This window comes from Melospiza georgiana, chromosome 3, assembly GCF_028018845.1.
Source record: "Melospiza georgiana isolate bMelGeo1 chromosome 3, bMelGeo1.pri, whole genome shotgun sequence".
Lineage (NCBI taxonomy): Eukaryota > Metazoa > Chordata > Aves > Passeriformes > Passerellidae > Melospiza > Melospiza georgiana.
In genome coordinates this window covers 112,644,883-112,671,535 of record NC_080432.1, presented here as the reverse complement: position 1 = coordinate 112,671,535, position 26,653 = coordinate 112,644,883, and the positions used below count along the sequence as shown (strand labels likewise).

The following is a 26,653-nucleotide window of genomic DNA, read 5'->3' as shown; positions in this document are numbered from 1 at the left end:
TTCTTCTTGTCAGTAAGTTACGGGTTTCCTGATATTTACAAGTCTATTTACAGACTAAGGTGGGAGTCATCAGCCCTTCTTTCTTTAGACTGCACACACTGGCAACTCATTTTGCTGCTGAACTATGTTTTTAACAAAAGCCATACAGAAAAAAGGCAGAATATAAAGCTAGGCAGCCAGACCTGAAAGCCATTGCCAATACACCATCTACCTGTTCACCAAAACCACAATGGATTGATGGATGACTGCTCATGCCAGGCATTGTGGAACAGGGAAATAACATCAAACTCTAAATTTAAGCTTCATCAGATAATTCTTGTCTTCCTTTGCTCCTCCCTGTTGGACAGCACTGTTTACACTACGTATGGCTGGATAAGGTGGGCACAAGTGAATTAAAGAGAATATACCCATCCCATGACCTGACAGTCCCAGGTTTCCTTGGTATCTCTTTTGGCTGTGAGACATCTCTGAAATGAAACTGTTGGTGCTGGCAGAGACACAACGGCCAGTGGCGATGACTGCAGATGTGGTAGCAGAGCTGAAGATGGCTCCGTTGGCCATCAAGATTCATCAGCAAATGATCCATTTTCACCAAATTATTCTGCTGGTCTTGTTTGAGAAGTTTGCCCACACTTTGCACATGGGACAGTCTGATCCCCAGCAACCTCTGAGTAACCAAAGAGGCTGATCTTCCACATCTCCTCACAAAACTTTGCATCCTTTTCTTCTGGTGATCTAGCGATCTCAGCCCATTAATCCTGAACAGTGGTGATAGATCAACAGACTTAAAAGTTCCTGGTAAGAAAATCAAAAAGTGCATTACATTTTGAAAGCTAATACGATTCTCCTACATTTTCTGTTACAGTTGAGTTGGAAATAAACACTAGTACCATTTTGTATATTGTGTCTATATTTTTTTTCAAATGAAGTTACCAGACTAGAGGTTTGGGCAGTAGATCTAGCTGGCAGAAATGTTTTGAATGTCCTCTGCCTTACTTTCAAGTACACAGAGAATAGAGTATGAACTTAACAACTACTGAATATCTCTTGGTGTGTCTGGACAGCCAGATATTCTTATCAATGAGAGCCATCTTCACATTATATGAAAGGGAGGAGAAGAGAGAAGAAACAAAGGTCATAGAGAAATTCAAATTACAGTGCATTATTGCCCATGGGAAGTATGTCAGATATGGTGTCTTCTCCTGCCCACTGATACGGTTGTTTCCTTGTTGTTTTTGGTATTTGACAAAGCATTCATTGTAATCACCTTAAAAACTGTATTTTGACATCTGTATGAAAAAATTTCTAAAATGAGTAGTTTCTAAATGTCCTCAGAAAATGTGTAGTCTTTCACAGAATCCTGCAAATAATTCTTACAGACTCACTTGGGAAGGACAGACAGTTCATTTAAATCTGTCCTGAGGTTCCATCTTGTGTTCTGAGTTGTCATTATGGGACAGGAATATAAGGAGGGGAAAAGAGGCTTTACAAATACATCTTCTGCTATTTAAAGCAAGACATACCTGTGTGCAATACAGACTGTCATAACCCATAATTGTCTTATTTCTAAAATAAGCTTCCCCATCTTAATAAGGTACAGGTGGCACTTACCATAGTGAGTGTCCTGCTCTTCTCTTCAAGTTGGTTCTTTGCTCCATTTCAAAGTGTGCTTGAGACTCCTTTTAGCTTGTTCAGACACGCAGACTTACTGTGGGTTTCATTCCAGCCTGATTCTGAGACTCTGTCATAATCTCTTCCACAGGTGACCCCATCCCCCCAGTTTCAGCCTAAAAATCAGACTGCTGTCATGAAGGACAGACAGAGCTTTCTGTCTGGAGAAGTTCATTAGAGAAGTCCACTAGAGAAGGACCTATACCAGTTGTATTGTTGGACCTGCAACACCATCCCTGACTTTTAGTACAAATTTTTAGATAATTCTGCACTGAACTACAGCATCTGAATGGTCTTGGGGATTGGTAATTGTGGTGCTCCTTTTACTAAACCACAATCCTATGTTGCAGCACTGTGCATGTTGATACTGTGCTTATTTTCTCTGCTGTTGGCAGAGCTTATTTTGCAAAATTCTAAATCAGATCTCTTGGACAGCAAAGGACTAAGGCTCCCTGTACGGGCAGAAAGACTCTGGGAAATGGGAAGAAGATACAAGGTATGGAAGACAAAGGCAGTGGTAACAGGGGTGGTGGTGGCAGTCTGTGAGGGGTGAGCAGGGGAACAAGGGGAATTTGCTATGAGCTCTGTCCTAAAGCGCACTGAAGGCAGCCTGAGCTCAGACCATCCACCCTGTCTGTTCATGGCCCTCCACCCCAAAATGTTCTTTTTGAAGCACTGGAGATAATAAGGCTTGGCCAACAGGCACAGTGAGACAGACAGTAAGACAAAAGTATGTACAACTCTAAAAAATTCCACACTGAGTCCCGAATAAGCCATAAAAAGCAATGGGAAACTCTGCCCTTAACATGAACAGAAATCTTCGTGCTCTGCATTAAGCCACTAACTACAATTGTTTCTCATCTCATGCTTTAGAGTTTCAGTCATTCCCTGCAGAGGGAAGCAATGATAATTTCCTGGCTGAGCACAGACATTGTTGGCAAGTTTTTCTTAATTTTTTTCCCTTAAATGACACAGAAGATGAGATGAGTAAGTACTTTGGAGCAGCACTACTTATCTTCTTTGTTAGGTGTGCACATGGTATGACTCATATGACTGGCCTATACTAATAAGCAAGATCTGAGACTTGGAGAAAACATTTGAAATATGCATCTAACCAAATATTTTGGGTACACTTTTTCATTGTATTGTATTATTTTTATTTTTTGCTCAGTAAGCAGGCATTTCTATGAAGCTAAATGGCCAATAAAGTGCAGAAATACAAATTGTGCATTTAATGGTCCATTTGTTCTTTAAATCTTTGAAACAAGAAGCATGGAGCTCTGAAAGTGCTCTCTTTGAAATCAATAGGCTACTTGAGGCATTAAGTGCCACTCAACATGGGTAAGTATGACCACATGTCTTGTCATATATTTCAAAAGGAAATATTTTAGTTGCAGATTTTAAACAGATTAGGTATCCTGGAGGTACTTCCAATTAGTAGAAAACATATCTGATGACTAAACTTAATAGCTGTTTAATTGACTAAATTATGTGACTATAAATTTTCTACCTTGTAACAAATTATCACTACTAGTTCTAGCTGCATTATAATACCCTCCTCATAAAGTTGATATATTTGTCATTTAGTTGCCTGGGACATCAACTTGCAAAGAAATTACAGGTTAATTCAGATGTTATAAAGCAATGTCATATCAAGATATTTCCAACTAATTATTGTTTTTACATCAGAAGCAATATCTCCTGTGACAATTCACTCTTGTAGCAAAAAAGGAACTGAATTGTTTTAAAAAAAGTTGAAGTACATTTGACAACAAGAATACCTACCTACATAATGACATGACGGGTGCAGCTAGTAAAGTATAATTACTTGAAAGTGTAAAAGTATACTTGATGGGGTTCACATTTAGGTGTGAAAAATCCTTTTAAATATACTTCACTGGGTATAAAGATACTTAAAAAGTATTTTTTATCCACTGAAGTATCACTCACTACAGCAGTTCTGAAGCTGAACATAATTCTGACAGGCCTTTACATCAGCAAAGCATTCAGTTAAAAAGATGGCTGAACAGAAAAGCAAGTTTAAGGTCCTCTGGCCTTGGGAGTGTAGAACTCTGTATGTATACATCACTTTCTTGCTCAGTGAGAAACACACTAATTTAGGTAAAATTTGTGTCTTTACTTGTTAAAGTTTCATTTGCCTTTCCACAACCTTACAAGTACTTTCAGCAGTGCATAAGACCACTTCCTGAATAAATGGTCGAAAAACCCTGTTATCCTTTAGGTTAAATGTGAGAAAGATGCCATTCCATATTTAATAACAATGCACTGGCAGTCCAATTAGTGGATAAGTGTGTGAGGTGTATGTGTATAAAAAAGGGATAATTTTTATTGCCTCATCTTATTCACACAAATTGATATAAGATGGGAATGTAGCCTTTTCCTATTATTCCACATCACAAGGATAAACATAAGTTTCCAAACTTATAAATTCCGAGAGTTGCTTAGAAAATAACTGGTGGAAAACAGATAGCTTCAGCCTTACTTCTGGCATGTAATTCCCTTCTATAGTTTACCTTGATGGTGGATGACAACCAGAAACAGGTTACCATCACAAATATTTTTAAAATTTCTTTCTGATTTTTCTCAAAACATTCTAAAAGCTTTAAGTATGAGATATCTTTCACAACTTATCATCAGTAAAGGAAAAAAAAGGGGACAAATAAGTTCAGAATAACATCAAATAAGAAAATTATGTAATTGCTTTTTAAAAAAACCACTTTATTTCCACCAATTTTAAAAGCATAGCTGCTTACATTTTTACGTCATCTGAATCTCTGTATATGGATTTGGACTGTGATTATTACTTTTTACTTCAAAAGTACTCAGAGATGTGTAAAATTTAATGTGGAAAATAAACCAGGAAATTTACATGAAAAACTAAGATAAAAAGTGTACTTTGGAGAAATAATGTAAAAACACAAATGCTTACCTTTGTGTTTGGGTGGCATAACTGTTATCATATGCCTCATAGCTTGGATCATCATATTCACCCCCATATCCATCATCGTATCCCTAAGGGGAAAACAAAACACCACAGCTTAGAAGAGTGATAAATCAAAGCATATTATCAAGCTGTAAAAATAAATTGCATCAACATGGGCATGTCATGTTTGCCCACGATAATGTGAAACATGGAGCTGACTGAAGAGAATTGTGAATCGTGAAGAGCAACCTGTACATTGCAAGAATAAAGTAATCAGTCACTCATTTAAGAACTCAGCTTATTCACTGATAAACTGTGGTGCATTGTCCAAACCACAGTGCCTCAGTTGGATCTGTGTGAAATACTGATGAATGAATAATAAACCCAGCAATTTCTGAGCAGTTTGTTACATAAATGGTTCTATAAATATCTGCAGGTGAAATAAACAAACGGCAGGTCAAAGATACTGACTATTCTACACTATTAAGAATGGTGATAAAATCTTAATATTCAGTATATTGAAAAAATGCAAAACAACAAAACAAAACACAGCAACCTATGAGAAACAGCATCTTTCAAGCAAGTAATGGCATATTACTTTTAAAAATAATGCAGAGTAAGCCCCTTTACTTTCACTGAGCATCTTACTCTTTTATGCTTTTCTGTGACAAATTAACCAACAATTTAGTACAGGTTCCTGCCATCTAACTTAAGGTTCTCACTGAAGAGCTCAGACGGATGAGCAGGCCACCTAAGACAGAGAGACACAAGTGACTTCAGAAAGTGGTTCAGCTCATCTAATGCCTGAGTTTTCCACCGAGAGAGTCACTGGCAATTGTGATCCATTGTAGCTCTCTCTGAACCAAAGAATGCTCAGGAACCACAGAATAAATAAACAAATAAATATATATATATAATCCAAGGGATGACTTTTGATATGCTCTTCTCATAGGACAACAGAGTAAGAAAGAAATGCTGTATGGAATCTAATTTCTTTTATTTCTTTGTGATTTTGGGAGCCAGTATTTGTAGTTAAATTGCAATGAAATATTTCATTGTCTAAAGAAAACCTTGCTGTTAAGGGAAATGCTAAAGGAAATAGTGGACTTAAAGAACTTTTACTTGATGTTAATTACAGCAAAAGGCAATTTTTTCCTCCCACAAACTATGCAAAATTTAGTCAGCTTGGGGGAGAAGGGACAGCATGAGGCAGTTCCAAAATAACAGCAGTCCAATAAGCAATCACTCTAGTACACTATCATAATCACCTAAAGTACAGTTAGTTTGGTACTTCATTATTTCTGCTAATTAAACTGCCCAGCGGTATTAAATAAGACTTCACTGGCATTCCTAAACTCAAGAAAACATTCTATGGAGGAAGCATTCAGTTGTTTCCTTAGGTCAAGCATATTAAATCTGCCTGTTCCTCTGGGCTGCCCAGCAGTGAGGGTAAGTGTGGATTCCAGGTGGGAGGTTTCATCCCTGTGGTGCTCTAAGTCCTGAAGGAAGGACAGCACTCTGCATGGTGATTTCACTGTGTCAGCTGTAGTAAAGACTTTTAGGGCAGAAGGGAGTGTCCATTTTCAAACTGGAAATGGCCTCTCCCAGAATCTGAAGTCAACGCAAACCCCATCATCTTCCACTTTAGGTGGCAGTGCACCATTCTGACTTGTCTGCATTAGTAAGAACTCATAGCAAAAAGTACAGCTAAAAACATATCCCTGCAGATGACAGTGATATATTTAACATTATATAGCTAAATAGACAATCTTGCTTCAGGGGACAGGATAAGAGAAACAATGCACCCCAGGAGACAGATGTTAGTCACATTGATTAGTATGCTACTGGGTGGGATCCTGCTACTGCGAAGATGAGGGTGATGGGAGCTCCTGTATAAAGTCAAATAGCTAGAGGACAGACACTTCAGTCTGCTTACCCAACCATCTGAGAGAACAGGAAAGGCAAAAATTACAAATTAGCTCTCTCAGTTTCTTGATGCCTGAGGTGGATCAACGTTCAGCATCAGCAGGGCAGAGAACACTTGTTAATATTTGACACCTCTGTGGGTTCACGTTACAGACTTTAACAGTCTCCCTCAAGGCTCAGAGCAGGTCAATACAGTGCAAATGGTTCAAGTGGAATGGTTGGAAGGCAAAGTAAAGAAAGTACAATGTACTTTTAATGAACAGAAAGTATTTTCTGGATAATATTCTTTTATTTGTGCCAATCTGTATGAAAATTATCTTCTACTTTATTGAAAGTTTAATGCAATGTACCCAGACACCCACCACACCTTTAGGTATTGAGAACAAAGACTCAAAATAGTTCCTTTCACATCCTTGAAGTGTATTAAAGTCACTGAGTAGTTTTCACTTCTTTAACCTTCAGATCCTCAGAACCCACAGCTTTTCTGAACTATTTCTTGGTCAGGTGCTTTGAGAGATGAAGCACCCAGTTCCCACCTACAACCAGCTGAGATCAGAAGTTGTGAGCCTGAGGGCATCCAAATTCACAAATTCTCTTCTATGTGTGATGAAGACGGTGCTCCAAAAGCAGTTTTGTATAAATCCAGAGACCAGAACCCAGGATGCCCTCCCCAAATACAGTGTAAATTTTTACTCAGCACTAGAGTCAGCATTAATGCACTTTTTAGGTCTATTAGTGCTTCTATAAAAACCAACCAACCAACCAACCAACCAACCAACCAACCAACCAACCAACCAACCTTTTCCTGTATAAAAGTCTTTTTCGTCCCATAGTAACTGCCACAACCACTCAGAAGAAAAAGCCTCCTACAATGAACTGAGAAATATGCAATGGGCAACTATTAGAAATATTTAAAGTGATAGCCATTTCTAGGCTAGGTTTTTATGCCAGGCTACCTTTATCTCAGGTATTTCTTAATAAAACAACTTTCCAAAACATAAAAAAACCTCAACAAAACCTCTTTACTCTGTGTCAAGGGAAAGGACAGTGAGTCGTCCAGTGGCTAAGATTTGCTATGGCCCTACCACAATACATCTTAGATATGACATAAAAGAACAGAAATACACATTTGAAGCTGCAGTGACACGAAGAATGTTTATCACCAATTTCAAGGAGTTTTGGTACTGTTTAGAGTTAAAAAATAATAAAAAAGAGATGATAAGTAAAAATTTAAAAATAATTTTTCAATTAAAAAAATTAAATGTTTTGAAAATGAACTTTTCTAAGTATTTACCTCCCCACAAATGGGAAGACTGGAAAAACTCTTAGGAGAATCTCAGAACAGCATCTGAAATTAGCATTTGCAAGGCTCACTTCAAGAGGAAATATTCCCTACTCTACTACTGATAATGAAAATTACAGTCAGTGGAAAAAGGGATGTAGAATCAAAAACAGACATAATTGAAAAGAGGCTTATATTCTACCACCTGAGAAAAAGTTAAGTACCAATTTGATTCAGCACTCAAGAGACTATTGAAAAGAATTTATTTTATTTATTTAGATTTACTCAAATCCTCTTCTATTTTCAGATGCCGAAAAAGATATTCAAAATACAAACAAAATTTTAAGTATCATAAGTTACAAGGGCATCATAATGTAACACAATCTGATGTCTTTAAAAATGAATTTTCTTCTTAGTGTTAAGACCCTGTTTCAAACAGTAACAGCCTGTACTCAAATGCACCAAGTTTAAATCACCTCTTCTCTGAATAGCCTTAGAAAATAGAATTTTCATGGTCTGAAAAATGGTAGGTTTCAACTCTGTGAAACCAAGAAGAAAAATAAATCTAATACTTCTAATGAAAACTGTCCTGCTCACAATATTTTATGTATGTCCTTGTAATACATGAGAAAATACATTGTAAGAGAGTTGAAACTTATTTGGTTTTTACAGAAAATAGCCCAACTCTTTCTAAAGCAGCAAACTGCAAAATGGCTGGACTTTAAAAAAGAAAAAAACATAGCACAAACAGTGAGTCAAAATAAAGTGAGTTATGCAACTCAGTATTTTACTTGGCAAACATGTGAATATGAAAAATACCTGCAGTCAGAGAACCAGAACAGCCCTTCTCATGAGCTGCATCTAGCAGTACACAAAACTTAGTCCTGTACCTCAGAGAAGGTGAAGGTACAAATATCCACCTCTAGTTGTAACTCCTACATAAAAAAGCAGCTAAGGGACCTTTGCACATTTTTCTTAGGTTGGATGTTCCTGGGGGTGTTCCATTCCTATCTGCTAGAGGTGTGGCAGTTATCTTCTGTTAATTAGGCAATTTTCTCTATCTCTTCCACAACCAATCCTCCCTCTGGGGAGACATCTGCTGTTAATGGGTGACATTGAGTGTCACTGCATGATGGATAAAATTACAGCATCCGATTGCGAGAAGCTCTGCCCAGGAGGAGGAGCCAAGCATTCCTATCTGGATATAATCTGAGAGTTGGAAGACCACAAGTAGCCTTTCCCACTGGATTCCCAGAGAAAGACAGGCCTATCTACACCACCACTGGATCTTCAGAGGAAAACTACACCCTTCTACAGCATCCCTGCTTCAACAGACCCACATCTGCCACTGCAGGAGGACTGCAGCCACCATTTCAATTGGACTGCTACCAACACCCTGACCAACAGTAGCCAGTTGCACTGGTGACATTCTATCACATAAATATAATTTAAATTAAAGAATTCTTTTCCCTGTGAACTGAAATGAATTGACTAAAAAGCAGCCTTCAACTGCCAAGGGAGGATGAGCTGCAATACACCCACTACTGGTTTTAATATCTTTACTATATCTAATATTCCTCTTTACAAAGTTTCCAGCAAAGTAAATGGTGAACCTCTCACACATCCTGATGCTCCCATAGCTGGAGAGAGAGAGAAATAGATGGAGCTGGCTCTGGCCATGGAGCAGTAAGATTTAGTGAATCAGAGATAAAGAAATAATTACAAGTATCTACTAAAAAGTGACAACTCTTCTGCCCAAGTTTGGAAACTTAGGGATGGTCTAAAGCATCTCACTGTGCTTTGACTTGCTAGACACAATGCCATATATGTTAAATAAATCCTATAATAATCTAAGAAAATTATATTTCCAGGCTTTGAATGGCTGGGAATTCCAAGAAACTTTACTTTTTATTTTTCAACCGTTGAAAACTGGATAGTCCATCTCAGAGCTTTTAAATGCTCCAGTAAATGCTGTGGTACCAGGAAGGAGCAGAAATGCTTTCACAGGTGCTTAACAACACCTTAATCAGTATTTAATTTTAAACCAGATTTCACTATGATGCATTATTAATGCTGAAAGTAGACTATTTAAGTGGCTGCAACTTGGCCAAATGCAAGATACTGTGCCATAGTAAATGCATCCTCAAATTTTATAAGCTGCCTATGTCTCCAAATTTACAGAATTCCCTAAAGAAAAGACTTGTAGGAGTCATGATGATTAACAGCTATACAATTTTACTGCAGCACTGAAGAAAAAAAAGCTCCTCAAAAATAGTCTTATATGTCAAAAAAAAAGGAAAGAAAAGGAAAGAAAGGAAAGAAAAAAGAAAAAAGACATAGGTTAATTCTTTCTGCAATCCTACTGGTTTTGATCCACAAATCTTCAAGTGCTCAAAACTCAAGGCAAATAAAGATTTACCTATTTATTAATGCTGAATCTGGTCTAGATGAGTGCTGAGGCATTCCTAATTTGCAATCTTTATATCCTAATATTTGGAAGACACCCTATGCCTTTTTCACAAATTATAGCTCTTGCTTAATCAAATTCAAAATCTGAGTTCATCACATATTTTCTGGAATCTTACTTTATAGAAAAGTATTTTAAAAAATAATTTTGGACAATGAATTTTAAATTCCCTTCTGTATGTGATTTATGCATTTTGCATAATTTTTGAGTCCATACATAAACATTTTAACTCATCCATTCATTTTTCTTACCTTGTGAAAGACCATACAGGATTATTTAGAAGACATAACAATGATATCTCTTATTTAGTATTGGTTCAAGCCATCCAGCTAAACAGTATTTCACCACTACCATGATAACTTTTGATTATATTTTTAAAGCTGTAACTTGAATAATGCATTCCATATATATACATACACACATATTTGAATTAATGAAACTTTTCTTAGCACTCAGTTTAAGTGCTGAGGCAATGAAATTTACTATGAGCAAAATAATTAGCTTTTTAAAGTTATGAAAATCAGTCACTAAAGAAACGAAATGTTAAGCTGATATCAGTTGCAGAAGATATGAACTCATTGTTTTTTCTTCATTATGACAATGATTAAACTTATTATACAAGTGTTGCTTGTACTGAATGCAGCAATGTTTTCACTGCTGCTAATCACATTTGAATAAAAATGTTCCTGACAATTCTTCTTGATCCTGCATACTGTAAAGGAGCAAAATCCAAAGTACCTACCCACAGCATCTTCTTAACAGCAATATTTAATTTTCTAACAGATATTGTCCAATTGGGAAAAACATTTTAGTAATGATTAAAGGTACTGCAGGCTTTTATTCTTGGATTTAAAAAATTTGTAAGAAGAGTGAACTCGATTAACACAATCTTGTAAGGAATTATTCATAAAGGCCAGGTATAATTAAAAGAAAACATGTAGAATGTAATGGGACTTCTCATTTGTGAATATAATAATGAGCAAAATAGTAAAGAGTAGTTAATACTTATTGAGATATTTAAAGGCAATCTTTAAATTGTTATTCCCTGAAGTTTGAGCATGCAATTAGAGAAACTGAGAATGGAAAAGAACAGACCATCTATTAGAAACTCTTGTCAAATGTGCATGCTCCTTTCAGCCCATTTTTTAGTGCTTTCTCTAATCAAATGCTAAATATTGCCAGGCGTAGGGATTCCACCATTTCTCTTGGGAGACTGTCTGACAGCCTAATAGATCTTTGTGTCAGACACCTTTGCTAACTTTATCCCACATGACTAAATATATCCCACTGTACCAGTGAGATGCATTCTCACAACTCAGTATTCTCAGTGTTCTCCAATGTCTGTGTTATATTGTCTCATTTTCCTTTAAAAATTACTCAAATATGAAGATTCAAAGTCAATGCAACCCTGACATAGACAGAGGTACAGCAGACAGCACAACAACCAGTGAGGACCCACACCAAAATCTTAATAAAAATCTCATAAATATCCTTGCCTTCACAAATAGGGTCCAGGAAATTGTTGTACTGGTTGTCTTTGACTGTAGTGGATCAAGAATGTTAAATACTACTACTAGCATCCTACAGTGAAAGCCTTCTAAAGGAAGTGTCTATCAGTGGTGATAGCCGAGCTGTCTGAATCAAATCTTTAAAGTCTGATGGAATTTCACTGCATTAAAATCCACCCAGAAAGTCTGTATAGATCTCAGAATGAGACTTTCACAGCTTACTCTGCAAGGCTTTGTTCTGCGCACCAGATCAAATTTGCATATATTTTTAAAGGTGATGGAAGTGATACAGATATAGATTACAGTTACAAAATCCCTATAAAATAGAGAATAAAAATATGTGTATGGCATATTCCAAGACTCCAGCCTAGCTCTCTTGCAAACGAGGATGTGTTGTGATCTCAGACTGCAGCAAGAAGAAAGACAAAGGAATTGTAATAGTTTTCCCCTATTAAATGCTACACTCCTACCATGCTTGTAATGGCTGTGGTCCAGCTTAGCCTTTACCCGCCCATCATTCATGGTTGAAAACTCAGAAAACTGACTGGGTCTTTGATCCATTAACTGACTTAAGTGCATTAAAGGCACAGAAACAGGCAAAACAGACATACTGAAAACAAATGGTAACTCTATGCTAATTCTTTTAATGCTTGCCAAAGAATAAAAAGACAGAAGAAGCAAAAGAAAAGGTAAAAAGGCCAATAGGTCTTTTCATTCCAAGACTATTCTTCTCAGGAGAGTGATTCTGACCTTTCCTGGTGCAAGCTGTCAACAAATAAAGGACTAAAAAGGATTAAAAATTTTGATGGACTGCAAACCAGAACAGTACTGATTTTCATTTATCATATACAAGTAGAAGTTCACATCTAATAATGCCTCTACTCTAAGCACTCTAAGCACTGGGATGGAGACACCAAAAGCAGAGTTCACCAACCTTCTCAAGCATGCCTAGGGCTGAATTCCCAAAGTGTACAGATCATCCTGGTCCATGGCCATCTACTCATGGTGTCCAACAATGTAACTGCAAATGTAATTTCTGCTTCCTGTTTTAACAATTGCATTAGATATAGAGTGACAGGCAGACTACTGGCTAAAAGAAAAAAAAATATTTGAAGAGATTTCTCTCTCACCAATAGATGCAGAGGCACAATATAACCTGCAGTGAAGACTTGACTGATATACCTGAAATCTTGTGTTGTTGCTGTTTTTTGAATGAATAAATTTTACTATTATTTCTTAGATTTTTTACTAAGATCAGAACCCTTTTAGTTCCATATTCAGATTAGAAAATAATTTTTTGCAATTTTAGCTCTTTCAACTATTTGAATTTTAAGGCCTACATATCAAGTCAATTTGTATTACTCTTCTACTATTAAGTGACATAGGTTTTTTTATTGTTTATTTTTATTATTATAATTTCAGCTTTTTATTTTATTTTTATATGATGATACTTTTATTGTATGAAATTTAGATTGTGATATATCATAATCAATTCCATTTCAGAAAAAGAATGTAGGGAAGTGGGATGAAAAGAATTTGTTAGTTGCTATTTCCTTTTAAACATTGTTCCAGCACTCTACACATTCATCTTTATCTTTTTTATGCTATTATAATACCTTGCTCTGGATAACACAAAAATCTAGGTATGTCTCAGATCTTCTTTCTTTTAAAGAACAACAATATTAACAGGAATTTTAAAATTGAATTCTTTGAAATTTGTATCAGGTCTTAGCATGCTGAAAAGGCCGCAATGTCAGTTTTAGAAGTATTGAAGGAAAGATTGTTCACAGCTAAACAACAAAGAGGGTATGTCAGTGCATGCTGTGGTAGAAAAGGAAAAGCATATGGATACATTTTTTACTATCAGTTCAGAGAAGATGCCAGCTAACTCTTAGACTCTGCCTGAATACTAAAAAAATCAGTAGAAGGTTATTCTCACCTACATAGTATCACTGAGGTTGGAAAAGATCTCCAAGATCACTGACTTCAACCTTTGACTAAACATCACAACGTCAATTAAACCACAGCACTAAATGCCACATCCAGTCATTCCTTGAGCACCATATGAGATGGTGATTTCACTGCTCCATTGCAATGCTTGACTACCCTTTTGATGAATAATTTCTTCTTGATATCCAGGCTGGATCTCTCCTGGCACAGCTGAGGCCATTTCCTCTTGTCCTGTCGCTGGCTGCTTGGGAGGGGAAACTGGCACACACCTGGCTCCAGCCTCCTTTCAGGCAGCTCTAGAGAACAGTCATGTCTCTCCTGAGCTTCCTTTTCTCCTGGCTAAACACCCCCAGCTCCCTCAGCTGCTTCTCATGGACTTGTGCTCCAGACCCTTCACCAGCTCCACTGCCCATCCCTGGACTCACTCCAACCCCTCAATGCCTCTCTTGCAGTGAGGGGCCCAGTTCTGGACCCAGCACTGGAGGTGGGACAATCATCTCCTTGGTCCTGCTGGCCACACTATTCCTGATACAAACCAGGATGCCACTGATCTTCCTGGCCACCTGGGTGCACGCTGCCTGCCGGCTCACATCCAGCTGCTGCTGACCAGCACTTCCCACCAGGCAGCTTTCCAGCCACTCTGCCCCCCAGCCTGGAGCTCTGAACAGGGTTGTTGTTACTGGAGAGTAGGATCACTATTCCACTATGTCAGTATTATCTCCTCATTGTCCTTGTTCTGTTGATGCACTGTGGAAATGAAAGACATTGATTTAGCTGTGATTGCAATAATCAATGACTCGGGAATCCATGTTAAAAGAAAATCTTCATGATTCACAGAGGCATTGTCAGTGCTTTATACAGTACTTCATAACAATTTTTAGTTGGGTTTTAAAACAGAAAACCCATGGGAAAAAGGGTTGCATTGGTATTTCCCCCTAGTCAAGACTAGGGTCTAGTCCAGTATTAAAATGTATATAGGATTACATAAAACCATCTGGACATTATTTAAAATTTCAAAATTAATTGTATTCAATTAACTCTTTTAATTTTTTTTCAGTTCAATAACATGTCTTTTGCTTAAGTTCATAAAACTCAATTCTAAAAGCTAAAGATACTACAACACAAAAGGAAATAAATACACAAAAATATACTTCCTGACTAGCAAATTGCATACTGAAGGAAATATGGCTTGTAAGGAAACTGACTATTTTTGTCACTGGCGGTTTTCTGTATTCAAATATTATCATAAGGAACATCCAAATCAGGCTCATGAAAATATTTGACACCTCTGAGTCCCATCATTGTGAATCCAAAGAACTCTATTTGAGGCTGAAGTAGATTAGCAAAACCACAGCTGAAAGTTCATTGACTTAAAATATCTACCAGATTCTCTGTTAATGTATCTAAGAAGCAAAAAATGCTGACCTATCTATGATGCTGATTTCTCAAATGTACCCCTCTAGAAAAAGAAAAAAATAAAACTCCTCCTGATTTCAGTATTTCTTTACATACTAGTAGTCAGTCAAGACCTCATTGAGGTCTACTGAACACTGACTTGCCTATTTAGCATGAATATTAAAAAGGAACTAAGTCATTTGGTCTAGCAGTATTTATTTCCTTGGTAAAATGTTTGGAGGTGTGCCAGTAAACAGGTGTGACTGGTAAACTCCTGAGCATCACCTTGAACATCTGGGAAGCCCAGAACATGGGCTCAGATTGATAAAATGGAGGAAGGACACTTGGAGCACTTAATTACAAGCATCGCTAAAAAAAATAATAAATTATTAGTATGAAAATAAACATTAAGTGCTGCACCAATGGTGATTAAAAGCTGGCCTTCAGCTTTTGAATTGTAGTCATCTTGGCAGCTGAAGAAAGCTGTATCTCAATTTCGACCTTGAGGGAGACTGATGAATATATTTGCAGTCGGCACAGGAGTGAAAATCAGATCAGCTTGAAAACCTGAAAAAGTCCCTTGTTGAAATTAAAGGCAACATTCTTCCTTGTTGATTTTATCATCTATAGTGTCTAAGGATCAATGGGGTTCCTGTATTTCAAGATGTAGCTTGGAGAAGCTGAATGGAATTTAAATTTAAGTTCATTTGGATAAGGAACACAATTTTCTTCTTTGAAAGAGGTCTTTCTCATCAGTGCCTGCTGGAGGTCAAAAGCACAGTTCAGTGGAGTTTTCTAGTTTAGGACTAACTGCTTTTGGTATCAGTGTGAAAGCTAGGTACCTCACATCTGACTACAGGGCAGACATTAAGAGCTCAGTTCAGCAGCTACACAGTTATCTCCCGTCATTTTAGAGATATGAACACATCCCAGTTTTTGCCTCCTAGTCCAGCAAGGCAGGGGTTTCTCCCATGTCTCATATGACATCAAGGATTCTCTGTGGATGCCTTGAAGGCATCAAGACCCCTACAGTGTCTTCAAATGACATTATAACCTGTGTCCAGACAGCCCAACTAGACCTGAATCAAGAGACTTGCTTGGAGATGAAGGGTGTAGCTACATTAGTGTTTTGAGATGGGACTGCCTTAAGCACTGATCCTAGAAAACTGAGGTGAACAGCCAATATGTCTGAAATCTCAAAGCATCTAAGACTTTGAGATAGATATTCCTAAAACTTTTCTTCTGGGAAGGCTTGTAGCTTCAATCTTGGCAGAACTGAATGGCTCAACAACAACACATCACTAACATTTACTCACTGCCCATTAAGTTCTCCATTTATCATCTAGGAAAGTTCTGAGCCCATTGGCATGCCCCGAGAATACCTAATACACACATCCATGAGTGTGCCCAAAACCACAGCTGACATGCCTTGTTTCTTTCCAACAGAGCACAATACCACAATACTTGCATGGAGTACCAAAACTATCCTGTCTCTTCCATTGGCATTCTATAGGAGAGATACAGCTTCTCCTTATTCCTTAGTTTTCTACTGCAGAAGATTCAGGGCTGCAAATCATAATTATTCCCAACTGACTTTATAAATAGATACTTACACCTATTTCCTCATAACTGAGCCAAATTCAAGCATGTTATATGAAGTTTCCATAACATTGCAACTGAGATGTTAAAATATAGTATTTTAATATGGAAGAAACTGGAAATAATCTTTAAAGGTTCTTGATTTCTGTTCTCAAAATATCTTTATATTTGATCTTGGTATTTCAATAAATAATATCTCTGTTAAGTTTTTGTGTATTTACAGATTATCTTCTAATTCTCTTTTGCAATGATAATTTCATAACAAGAAACAGTATTTCATATTTTGCTTCTACTTTAACTTTCCATGAGAAAGCAAATGCAAAAAACACTGTATGTTTCTGTTTCCCAAATAATTCTCTTCTTTTATAAAAGCTAGCACTGATCACAGAAATGACAAGTAGGAAAAAAAATATTTTTCTGCATGATTCATCTGTCTTCTGGATTGTTCAATACCTGTGGCAAAAACATCACTAATGTTTTGGGCTGTATATTTTTATAGGTTACAGTATATGAACAATAACCTATGCACTGAGCTAAGCAGGGATAGCTCTTCCTTGAAACAATGGGAAAACTCTCATGGACTTCAGCGGCATCAAAATTACAGGAAAAAATCTGGAAATTTATTTTCATCTTTAGATCTTTTGGATCATTTTGGGAATGTAACTGTTAGTATTAATATGGAAAGTAAAAATCTTTTATACTCTAGTTGTCTAAGAAAAAACATCTTATTTATAATGTAAATAATTATACTGATTCTGTTTACTGTATTAAAGAATTCAACTTTCAGGCAAACCTATGATATAACAAGTTATCACTGTCCCTGTTATACAGATGCAGAAAACAGAATTTAGAAGCGCTAATGTAATTAACATGCTCATTATCAAAGTGCAAATCTGTGTCACATCAATGAAAAAAAGTCAGAGTTATTTGGATCATATCATCACCTTCCTAAGTGGTATGAGTCATTCCTTCCTCCTATCAGCTTTAAAAGCAGACTAGATATTGATGCTAAGTCAAATGCTGTTTTATAAACATTTAACAGATATCTTATCAAACAGCTTCCCCAACTCAAACACTTTAAGATCCATGATTTGAAGTCTAGAGCCAACAATAAGAGGTTTATTTCACCTTGGAACACGCAACTTACTGTTGCAAAAAGACTTGTTAAAATGAGCTCAAGGCTTTGTTCATTACAGCCTACCCTTGTAAAACTTTCTCATTATCTCATAACAACTGATGAAAGTTCAGACTTACTCTTGAAGTTCTGAAGAGTTTTAAGCTAATCTGACTTAGTATCCTCTTGCTTTGTGAAGACATTTCCTTATCAGATTTCACAAACACACAAAAGGCATATTCGCCCCATCATTTTGTTGCTCACATATTTGTGATAATGGCAGAACAAAAAATTAATAAGGTTGCAAGATGATAAAAAAAAGTTTGTATACTTAGTGATGCCCATCAGTGTGTCTGAGATCTGACAGATCATCTCACAATAATTATTTGAGAAAAAAGTTTAACTTCTCTGTTGGTGAGAAAACTGTGGTTGAACCAAGAATGTCTGGTATTTAAGAACAGGTGTCTTTTTTCACTTTTATCTTTTGTTTTTTAAAATTGTTTCATCTAAGGGGAATGATAGTGAAGAGATGTCTACCAACACTGTGATCACTGTTACTCTTTATCTGCATTTTATCTTTTAAATGAATCTCTCATCATATCATATTATTTCTCTTCTATTGCTGGATGTCTACAATCAGGCTGAGACAGGAACACTGACATCTGAATATTGTCACCCCAAATATTTATGTATACAGACCCTTAAACACTACATTTCAGAAGGAAGTAATTAAATTTTATCAGGAAATTCAAACATCTCCTCCTCAGATACAGCCTGTGTAGAACAGTCAGCTTGTTCTAATGCTAACACTTGCTTTTGGTTAGTATTTTTAAAGTAAAGATTATTTGATAATATTTTGTTTTTATTTAAAAAAATATTTATATTTTGGGTCTTGTTTCTTTCTTTGTATTTTCCTGTATGTTTTAGACTAATATCTTGTGTACTCCTATGTTTTTCTACCTATAAAACACTATTAAGAGGCCTTACAATGTCTGTCCAGCCATTCCTGGTGGATGCTGGCATAAAAGCAAACAAGCAATGGAAAGAAAATACAAGGAGTGTATGATGAAAAAGAACTTCTTCATAAATTACCAAAAGATGATACTTTCATTTTGATTTATAGTATATTCATAGTACATTTCCCAATGAAAAAAAAAAAACAAAAAAACAAAAACATTTTTGTCCAATTTTCCTTTCAAAATTTCCTTTCAAAAAAGCAAAACCTTTTCCCTGAAACTGAGATGCTTCTGGGAAGGCATATTATTGAAAGCTGGTCTTTCGGAAGCACTGCTACTAGACAGGTATACATAAAAGTTAGAAAAAGCTTCAAAGAAATTTCTTTTTTTACAAAATAAATTCACTACCTGCATTAATATCTGTTAGTCAACATCTTAAAGCACAACAAAAATATCCATGAATATGTATGTTTGAATTATCACAGATGTCCAATTCTGAGATATTTCTGTAACACCTTAAAATCACCTTTATCTTCTTTCTTTAACTGCACCTTATAAATTTTATTCAGATATAATGTCCTCTTGTTTTCACAGATAGGAAGTCTGAGAGCTAATTAAGTCAAGTCATCTTGCATAAAAAAATGAGATCATTTTATATTAGGCTTCAGTGTATGCTTCTCCCTTGTTCTAAAATGGTGCTTCTGTGAGCCACAAGAAATTTCTAACCACAGAATTTTTTTTTCTAGTCAGGGTAGCTTGATTAGTTCCTTACTTGTACTGACAGTATATTTGTGCCTAACCTATGTGCAGGGGTTGAGGAAATTAGCTGTGAAGCAGTTGTAAAAAACTCAGATGCAATAGCAAAACTTATTCCTGGGGGGATAGTAGCCTCGCTATCTCCTCCTGACAGGCATGCTCATTACCCTGGCATGGAAGGAAGCAGCCTGGTTACTGATTCAGTTCCAGTTCTGCATTTTCCCCTAGAGTTGGCTCCATGGAAGTCAGACAGCTGACAATCTCAGCCAAGGAAAACTGCAGCACAGGAAACTGTAGCATTGCCTCAAGTCATTTGACTGGCTGGCTCACAGTATTTCTCTCTCCAAGGTACACCCCAAAAACTTCAGCTTCAGACAGGAGTGAAAAACACATTGAATATAAATGCACAAATGTAACTTATGATCATAATTCATGAAACACACAGATACTGCAGTTTGTAAAGACAGCAAGTGAAAAAATCTATAAATAAACTTCTGTCAGGAGTGAGAAACATATTCTCTAATATAAAATGGGAATATTTCTGTGCGCATATGGGAATATTTCTGTGTGCATAATATAGCCTCATTCCATTTCAGTGATGTGTCCTTGTCCATCAAGACGCAGAAGTGACTGCCACTGCTACCAGATGATAAGCAGCCAAGAAAGGACTTAAGATGAAAAAGATTAATCTAGCAGAAAAGTTCTAACCATAAAAACTTTCAAACTGGGTATGTCTGCACCTTGAATCCTGTGCTCAGTTGGTGGGCCCTCACATCAAGAAGTACATTGAGGGGCTGGAGCATCTCCAGGGAAGAGCAAGGAAGCTGGAGAGGATTTCAGAGCACAAGTGTTACAAGGAATGACTGAGGGAGTTGGAGGTGTTTACTGTGGAGAAGAGGAGGCTCAGCAGGGATTTTATTGCTCTGCCTGAAAGGAGGCTGTGGCAAGGCGAGGGTTGGTTTCTTCTCCTAGGTAACACAAAACTGGACTAGAGAAAATAGCCCCACTTTGTGTCGGAGGGAGTTTAGATTGGATATTAGGAGATGTTTCTCCAATGAAAGAATTGTCAACCACCTGCTGCTGACAGAAGTGGTTGTGTCCCCATGTAGATGTCGGACATGACTTAGTGTGCTGGACTGAGCAGTGCTGGGTTAATGGCTGGCCTTGAAGGTCTTACAGGTAATTTCCAACGCAAAGAATTCTGATGTAATCTGTGATGAACTAGAAGAGAGTCCAAATTGTTTAGTTATGTGAGGAAGGGAGCATTTTTTGCATAGGAAAATTCAAGAGAATTACAGGCAGAGCTCTGTGTAGAAAGATGAAATTGCAGAGAATCTGGAAAGAAGTCAGGATGGCATCTACTAGTCAGTCACACAGAAAATTTTGTCTTTCACTCAAGAAAAAAAAAATTGCTTTAGAAAAGGTTTCAATTGTTTGATCCTAAGAGCATGAAACTATTTTTCCTGAGTTATCTATTTCTGCTGTTTTTTCTTCCTTCAAATGGTCACAATTCATGCTAATATTTTCCTAAGCAAATGGTAAAGGTACATGGTGGTGCAGCAAACTGCTCCTTTTATCAGAATCTGTGGTTCTGGCTTCTCCCTATTGAGGGCTTCTCGCTCCTTTTGGCTTTCTTGAAGCACAGCACTACAGTAAGTGCTGACACTAGAATTGCATCAAAAGCAAAGTGACAGGAAAACAGCCCATTAGTAGCTTTACTATTGATCATATGCCAGCTATTTTATCTATAACAAATGCTTTTTCTTTCAATTTTAAAGTACAAACTAAAAAAATAAATCAATGTTTTCTCCAATTCTGTAAATGAGTCAAAACAGAAATAGATGAACACTGTAGAGAAATTAGCAATACAAGGACAGCAGAATCAAGGAAATTGTAAGAGCAGCATCTTTTTGACTGAGGGTTCTAAGATCTAAAGATTACAGAAAAGGAGGTAAACTAAGTTTACTGAATGCAAAAACAGATTATTCAATAAACATGCAAACAATGGCACTCATGAAGGTAATCCTTCCATTCTTGTCTTCACACCACCATCCACATAGGCAAAACTGCATTTTTCTATTCAATGGTGCTGACTATAACTCAGTCTTCCACCTCAATTTTACCTGTATATTCAAACAAATGATAACTAGGAAGATGAGAAGATATAAAAATCTGTACGAAAACCTTAATTATTCCAGTCATTCCTGTATCATTGGGTATACTCCAGACTAGTTTTATTAGGATTTTGCTTTGGACAAAATTTCTGAAGCACACTTTACTAATTAACCTTGGTAGAGTATGAAATGTGTATTTAAGGAGGCTAAAATTAGGTTCTTATGAGCGTAGGGAATGTTAAAAGCTTCTGCTAAATCAAACTGGACTGGAGTTCTACTAAAATGGTGGTATGTTTTTCAGATTAAGCAAATTCTTTGACTGCAACATATCTAGTATACTGAATGATTCCTAAATTGGTGGCATGGATCACAGTTCAGGCATATAACCAGCACAAGAGGACACTGATACAAAGGAAACTAACTGCTTTCGTGCCATTTTTTGGTAACTTCTTTCTCCCCTTCCAAAATGTAGGCAAGTATGTCTTGCAGAAATATTGCTGAAGGGAACAGAAAATGGAAATTTAGATTTTTCATAAAAATATAGTTAGGAAATTACTGAGTTTTAACTTCAGGATAAAAGCTTAGCTATAAGACAACAGCTGATCTATAATGTATAAACAAAACAGCTCACAAAATGCAAAACTATATAGTGAGGGAAAATTCTCTGAACTTAGTTCAGACATGCTGCTTTCCCTTGGCATGCAGAATTCACACTGAGATCAACAGGAGCCAGCAGGAGCACCACTGCTGAGTCAAGATTTCTTGCGACTCAATTTAGGTTCTCCCAGCATTAATATATTATGCAAATTAGATGTAAAAAAGAGTGTCTCTGTGGGGTATTTGTACATGTATGTGAATCTGGGGAAAAAAGTCTGTGGAATGAAAACTTCTAACTTCAGGAATGTAGGCACATATACAGCCTGACTTTTAATTAATTACACGTTTTGATGCATTTAAGAATCACAAATTTTATGTAACAGTTTAAATTAAAAAATGCGTTTGAATATGAATCTGTGCTGTACATTTATGGAACAGAAAGTGATTTAGGGGTTGAGGGCTTGGAAAAATGATAAGTTTCTATGAGTAACATGGAATGTGAATTGAAAGACAGCTGTTCCATAGCAGTTACATATGGGCATATGCTCACCTTAAATGTAACGATTGTTTCTAGCTATCAAAAAATTACAAAAACCTGAACATTGGAAGGCTGGATCTTGAGATTGTCTAGTCCAACAAGCAGTTTTGAAGAACCAGTCTGGTTTTCAATATTGCCTAGTATGAAGACCCCACAGCCTCTCTAAGCAAGCTATTACACTGCTTGACCATCTCCACAGCAAAAGAAGTGTATTTTATTTAAGTGGAATTGCCTGTGTGTCAGGGTGCACTTAGAGCCTTTAGTGGCCCTGACCTGCTCACCTGTAAGCTTCATCCACACCCCTGCCCATGGGCCCAGGAGCCCTGTTTCACCTTGGCCTTCCTTCCCTGCCTCAGTGACACCACTGGACAGCCAGTCTCCAGCGGAGTGACAGCTGTGCTTGGTCAGGATCACTGACCCTCCTGGCCTGGATCCCAACTGGTCAGCTGGCTTCCCAGCCCGACCTCAGCTCTGCACTGCCACCATGGACTGGCCGGACAGTCACTGAGCTGTGTCTGACACCGTTCATCCCCTCCAGATCTCATCATGTCCTGTGGATTGACTCCATCGCTTGCCCTCAGACCCACCTCTGCTACAATGTGACAGGATGATCCGGAGTCCTGCCTGAACCTGGGCACCACTCTGAGTCCACCCTGCAGGGACACAGTGGGACTGGCTCTCGGTGGCAGGGCCCCTTCCCTCCTGGTCATGATATTGGCCTCCATTACTGGCCTCAAGACAGCCCTTGCTGTTTCTGACACCGTTATTTCCACTGACAGCTTGCACCATGCGCCTCTGGAAAAAATTTATGCCTTTTACTTCTCTTTCTTAGCTATTTATAAACACTGATAAGATCTCTCTAGTCTTGTCTCCAGGAGGAACAGTTCCCATCCACTCAGCCTCTCTTCATATGTATGTCAATGCTTCAGCACCTTAATCACCTTCATGGCCCTCTGCTGGACTCACTCCAGCACGTTCATTTCTCTTGCACTGGGGAGTCCAGAACTGGCCTGAGTATTCCAGGTGTGTCTCAGCAGTGCTGAGCAGGGGATTGCCTTCCCTGACCCCTTGGCAATGCTGTGCCTAATGCAGCCCAGGATGCCATTGGCATTCTTTGCTGTGAGGGTTCATTGTTGGTTCATGGCCCACTTGGTGCTCACCAAGATCCCCAGGTCCTTTCCCCTGAAACAGTTTTGACACTTGGCCCCAGCTTGTCCTAGTCTCACATGAAATGGGAGCCTAACTTGAAATTTCATCGCTATCCTCTTGGGCAGCAAATTCTGATTTCAGCTAAGCCACTGCTGATTTCTCCATCAATGATTTGTGTTGTTGGGTCACATGAGAGTGGAAAACCTCGTGCAGGTTTACAGAATTGAAGTACAGGCACTGTGAACTGGAGGTCGGAAAATACTGCTGGAAGGGGAGGGAAGTCAGGTTTAAAAGTGGCACTTGACACTCCATTTGTTGAAATGTTGCCTTTGTGCTCAATTAACTGATTAGTCATCTGCATAAAAATAAATTAATGAATGCCCAGGTAAGTTGGAAGGTCATCAGAAGATACAGCTGTAAGTCGCATATAACACACACACATATTGTTTGTTTAGATATCTATGCCCTCAGATTTAATATATTTACTGTATTTACTATACAGCACATTCAAATATTCAGTCCAGTTTGTGTCAAACAGAAGATTGCTTCATGTACTAAAGCAATCTTTCTTGGTAAAACTGTTGAATTAGCTTTCTTGAGTAGGGATGCAAAGAACAAATTAAATTTCAATTCAGTATCCACTCTCACATAATATCTTATCTATTGAGGGAGTGCTCAGCTCAGTGGGCAGCCCATTCAAAGACTTTGGCCTCAAGCAACTAATTTCCCCTTTATTTTTTGCTTGAAAATAGAAATAATTATTTAATAGCTGATATTTAACCATCAATTAATTTTAGCTTATATATATTTGCTTTTCTTAAACATTTAATGATTTTCACATGATATGCACACAGCTAGCAAGCTTCGCTAAGCACATATAAGGTTAAAAAGGAAAAAGAAAAAAAACCCAAAATGCAAACCAGAAGTATACTAAAGAGAAGAAAAAGCCGTAAGTAGGAAGCTTTTGTTAAAATATGGAATTCACAACTTAGAAAATTCCAAGCTGTCTTAAATTCAATCTCACTGGTATTTTAGGTCTGAGTTGTGCCTAGACTCAATTTAATTACAATAAAATTCCACTTCAGCAGTCTGTTTCAGAAACACTGTTGACCAAAGAAAAAGCGTAATCTTTCTTTTATGACATGAACCATTTACTAATAAATATAAGGATATATAACAGGTAGCAAAGGAGTCATTACAAATATGTGACCATGAAGATATGAGCTTGTTAAATGCAAGAGGGAGCAAAATACTGAAATAAAATACAGTCTGTTCACTTCCTCAGTCTCTGATTGTGTCCTTTTCTCATCCAGCACACTAGATCAATAACTAGGAGCTTTTATTCGATTTACGATATATAATTATTGGGCAGTGGGTATTTTCAAAATGTGGGCTTTGTTTTGCTTTTTTGAAGTTAAGTTCATAGGCTGAAATCTATATACAAATTAGAAATTTATTCATCTACCACAGTGTTACCTAAGTACAGCTTGTTTTCTTACGAAACTGAGTTATCACTATATATTGCTAATCCTTACTTGGAACACGAGAGCTTAATAATAGCATTAATTTTCTGTTTAACAGATACTACAAAAACCCTAAAAGAAAGGTACTGAGTATTAACACATGGAAGAAGGAATTGGTGGCTTCTTTGAAGTAATTTTGCATCTAAAAAAACTTGTATTTAAGACACGGTTGGAAGATGATAATCAGCATCGCTCCTGCAGAATTCTTATAACTGCCAGGTATTACATGCTCAAGACCCTAGCCCAACTCTGAGAAGTAAAAATGCAAACAACAATGCAAACTAACATATGTTCCATCATTGACCTGACTGAAATATCTTTTCCTTTCTTTTAAGCACAGTAGATACACTTAGAAGAAAAGAGACAGCAATTTCTCATTTATATAGTTCACTCATAAGTAGTGAAGGAATTTTATTAATTGTAGTTAGTACTGGTGCCACTGATTTGGGCAAATTGGATGCACAGGGTAATTTTCTCATTAACTGACTCAGCCAAATCTAAGGCTCATGAGAGAATATTGATCTAAATACCTCTTGGAAGTGCAAATGAATTTTTGGTGAAGCTACTGACATTAAGATACTGTTATAGTTAGGAATTTGTCAGACTACATCACTACTTTGTTGGATCAAGGCACATAGGAATGCTACAATATTCAAAATAACCTGGAGCCTTAATTTCAAATATTTGGTTGAAATAATTCATATTCCTGTGTATGATTAGCATGTGCAAGGAATGTATGACAATGACATATTCATTTATTCAGCCAGCTCTAAAGGAAAAATACAGTTTACTGTATTTTCCACACAGTCACAATTGCAAGGACTTTAGGACTATGGTAAGTAAAGACAGAGAAAAAAAATCAGGACACTGTTCCACTACAGATCACTGGCCTGACAGATTTTGCCAACACAGTAAATAAAATAAAGGGAAAAAAATTAAATGCTATTATCAAGATTGAGGAAGGCTGCTTGAAAATACACAGCCTTGTGCTTCAAAATTCAGAAGACATGGATGAAATTAGGGCTGTGACAATGTATTTGTGACAATCATAGCTCTTTGTGTATCTTGGCAGCTTTTCTGTAGATCTTAGGAATGAAAACCCATTAGCAGTCAATGCCAAACTGAGCAGTACACCTGTGTGGATCAGGTACAGCTAATCCTACA

At 37.2% G+C, this 26,653-nt stretch overlaps 1 protein-coding gene across 6 annotated transcripts in view; it reads right to left on the bottom strand.

Moving 5' to 3' along the window:
* Nucleotides 1–26,653, bottom strand: part of KHDRBS2 (KH RNA binding domain containing, signal transduction associated 2) — a 386,175-nt gene that overhangs the window by 97,741 nt on the left and 261,781 nt on the right. For all 6 annotated transcript variants that reach the window (XM_058021284.1, XM_058021282.1, XM_058021283.1 and 3 more), the window contains exon 7: nucleotides 4,622–4,704. In XM_058021284.1, the coding sequence (XP_057877267.1) occupies nucleotides 4,622–4,704 (83 nt within the window). The remainder of the gene's footprint in view (nucleotides 1–4,621; nucleotides 4,705–26,653) is intronic.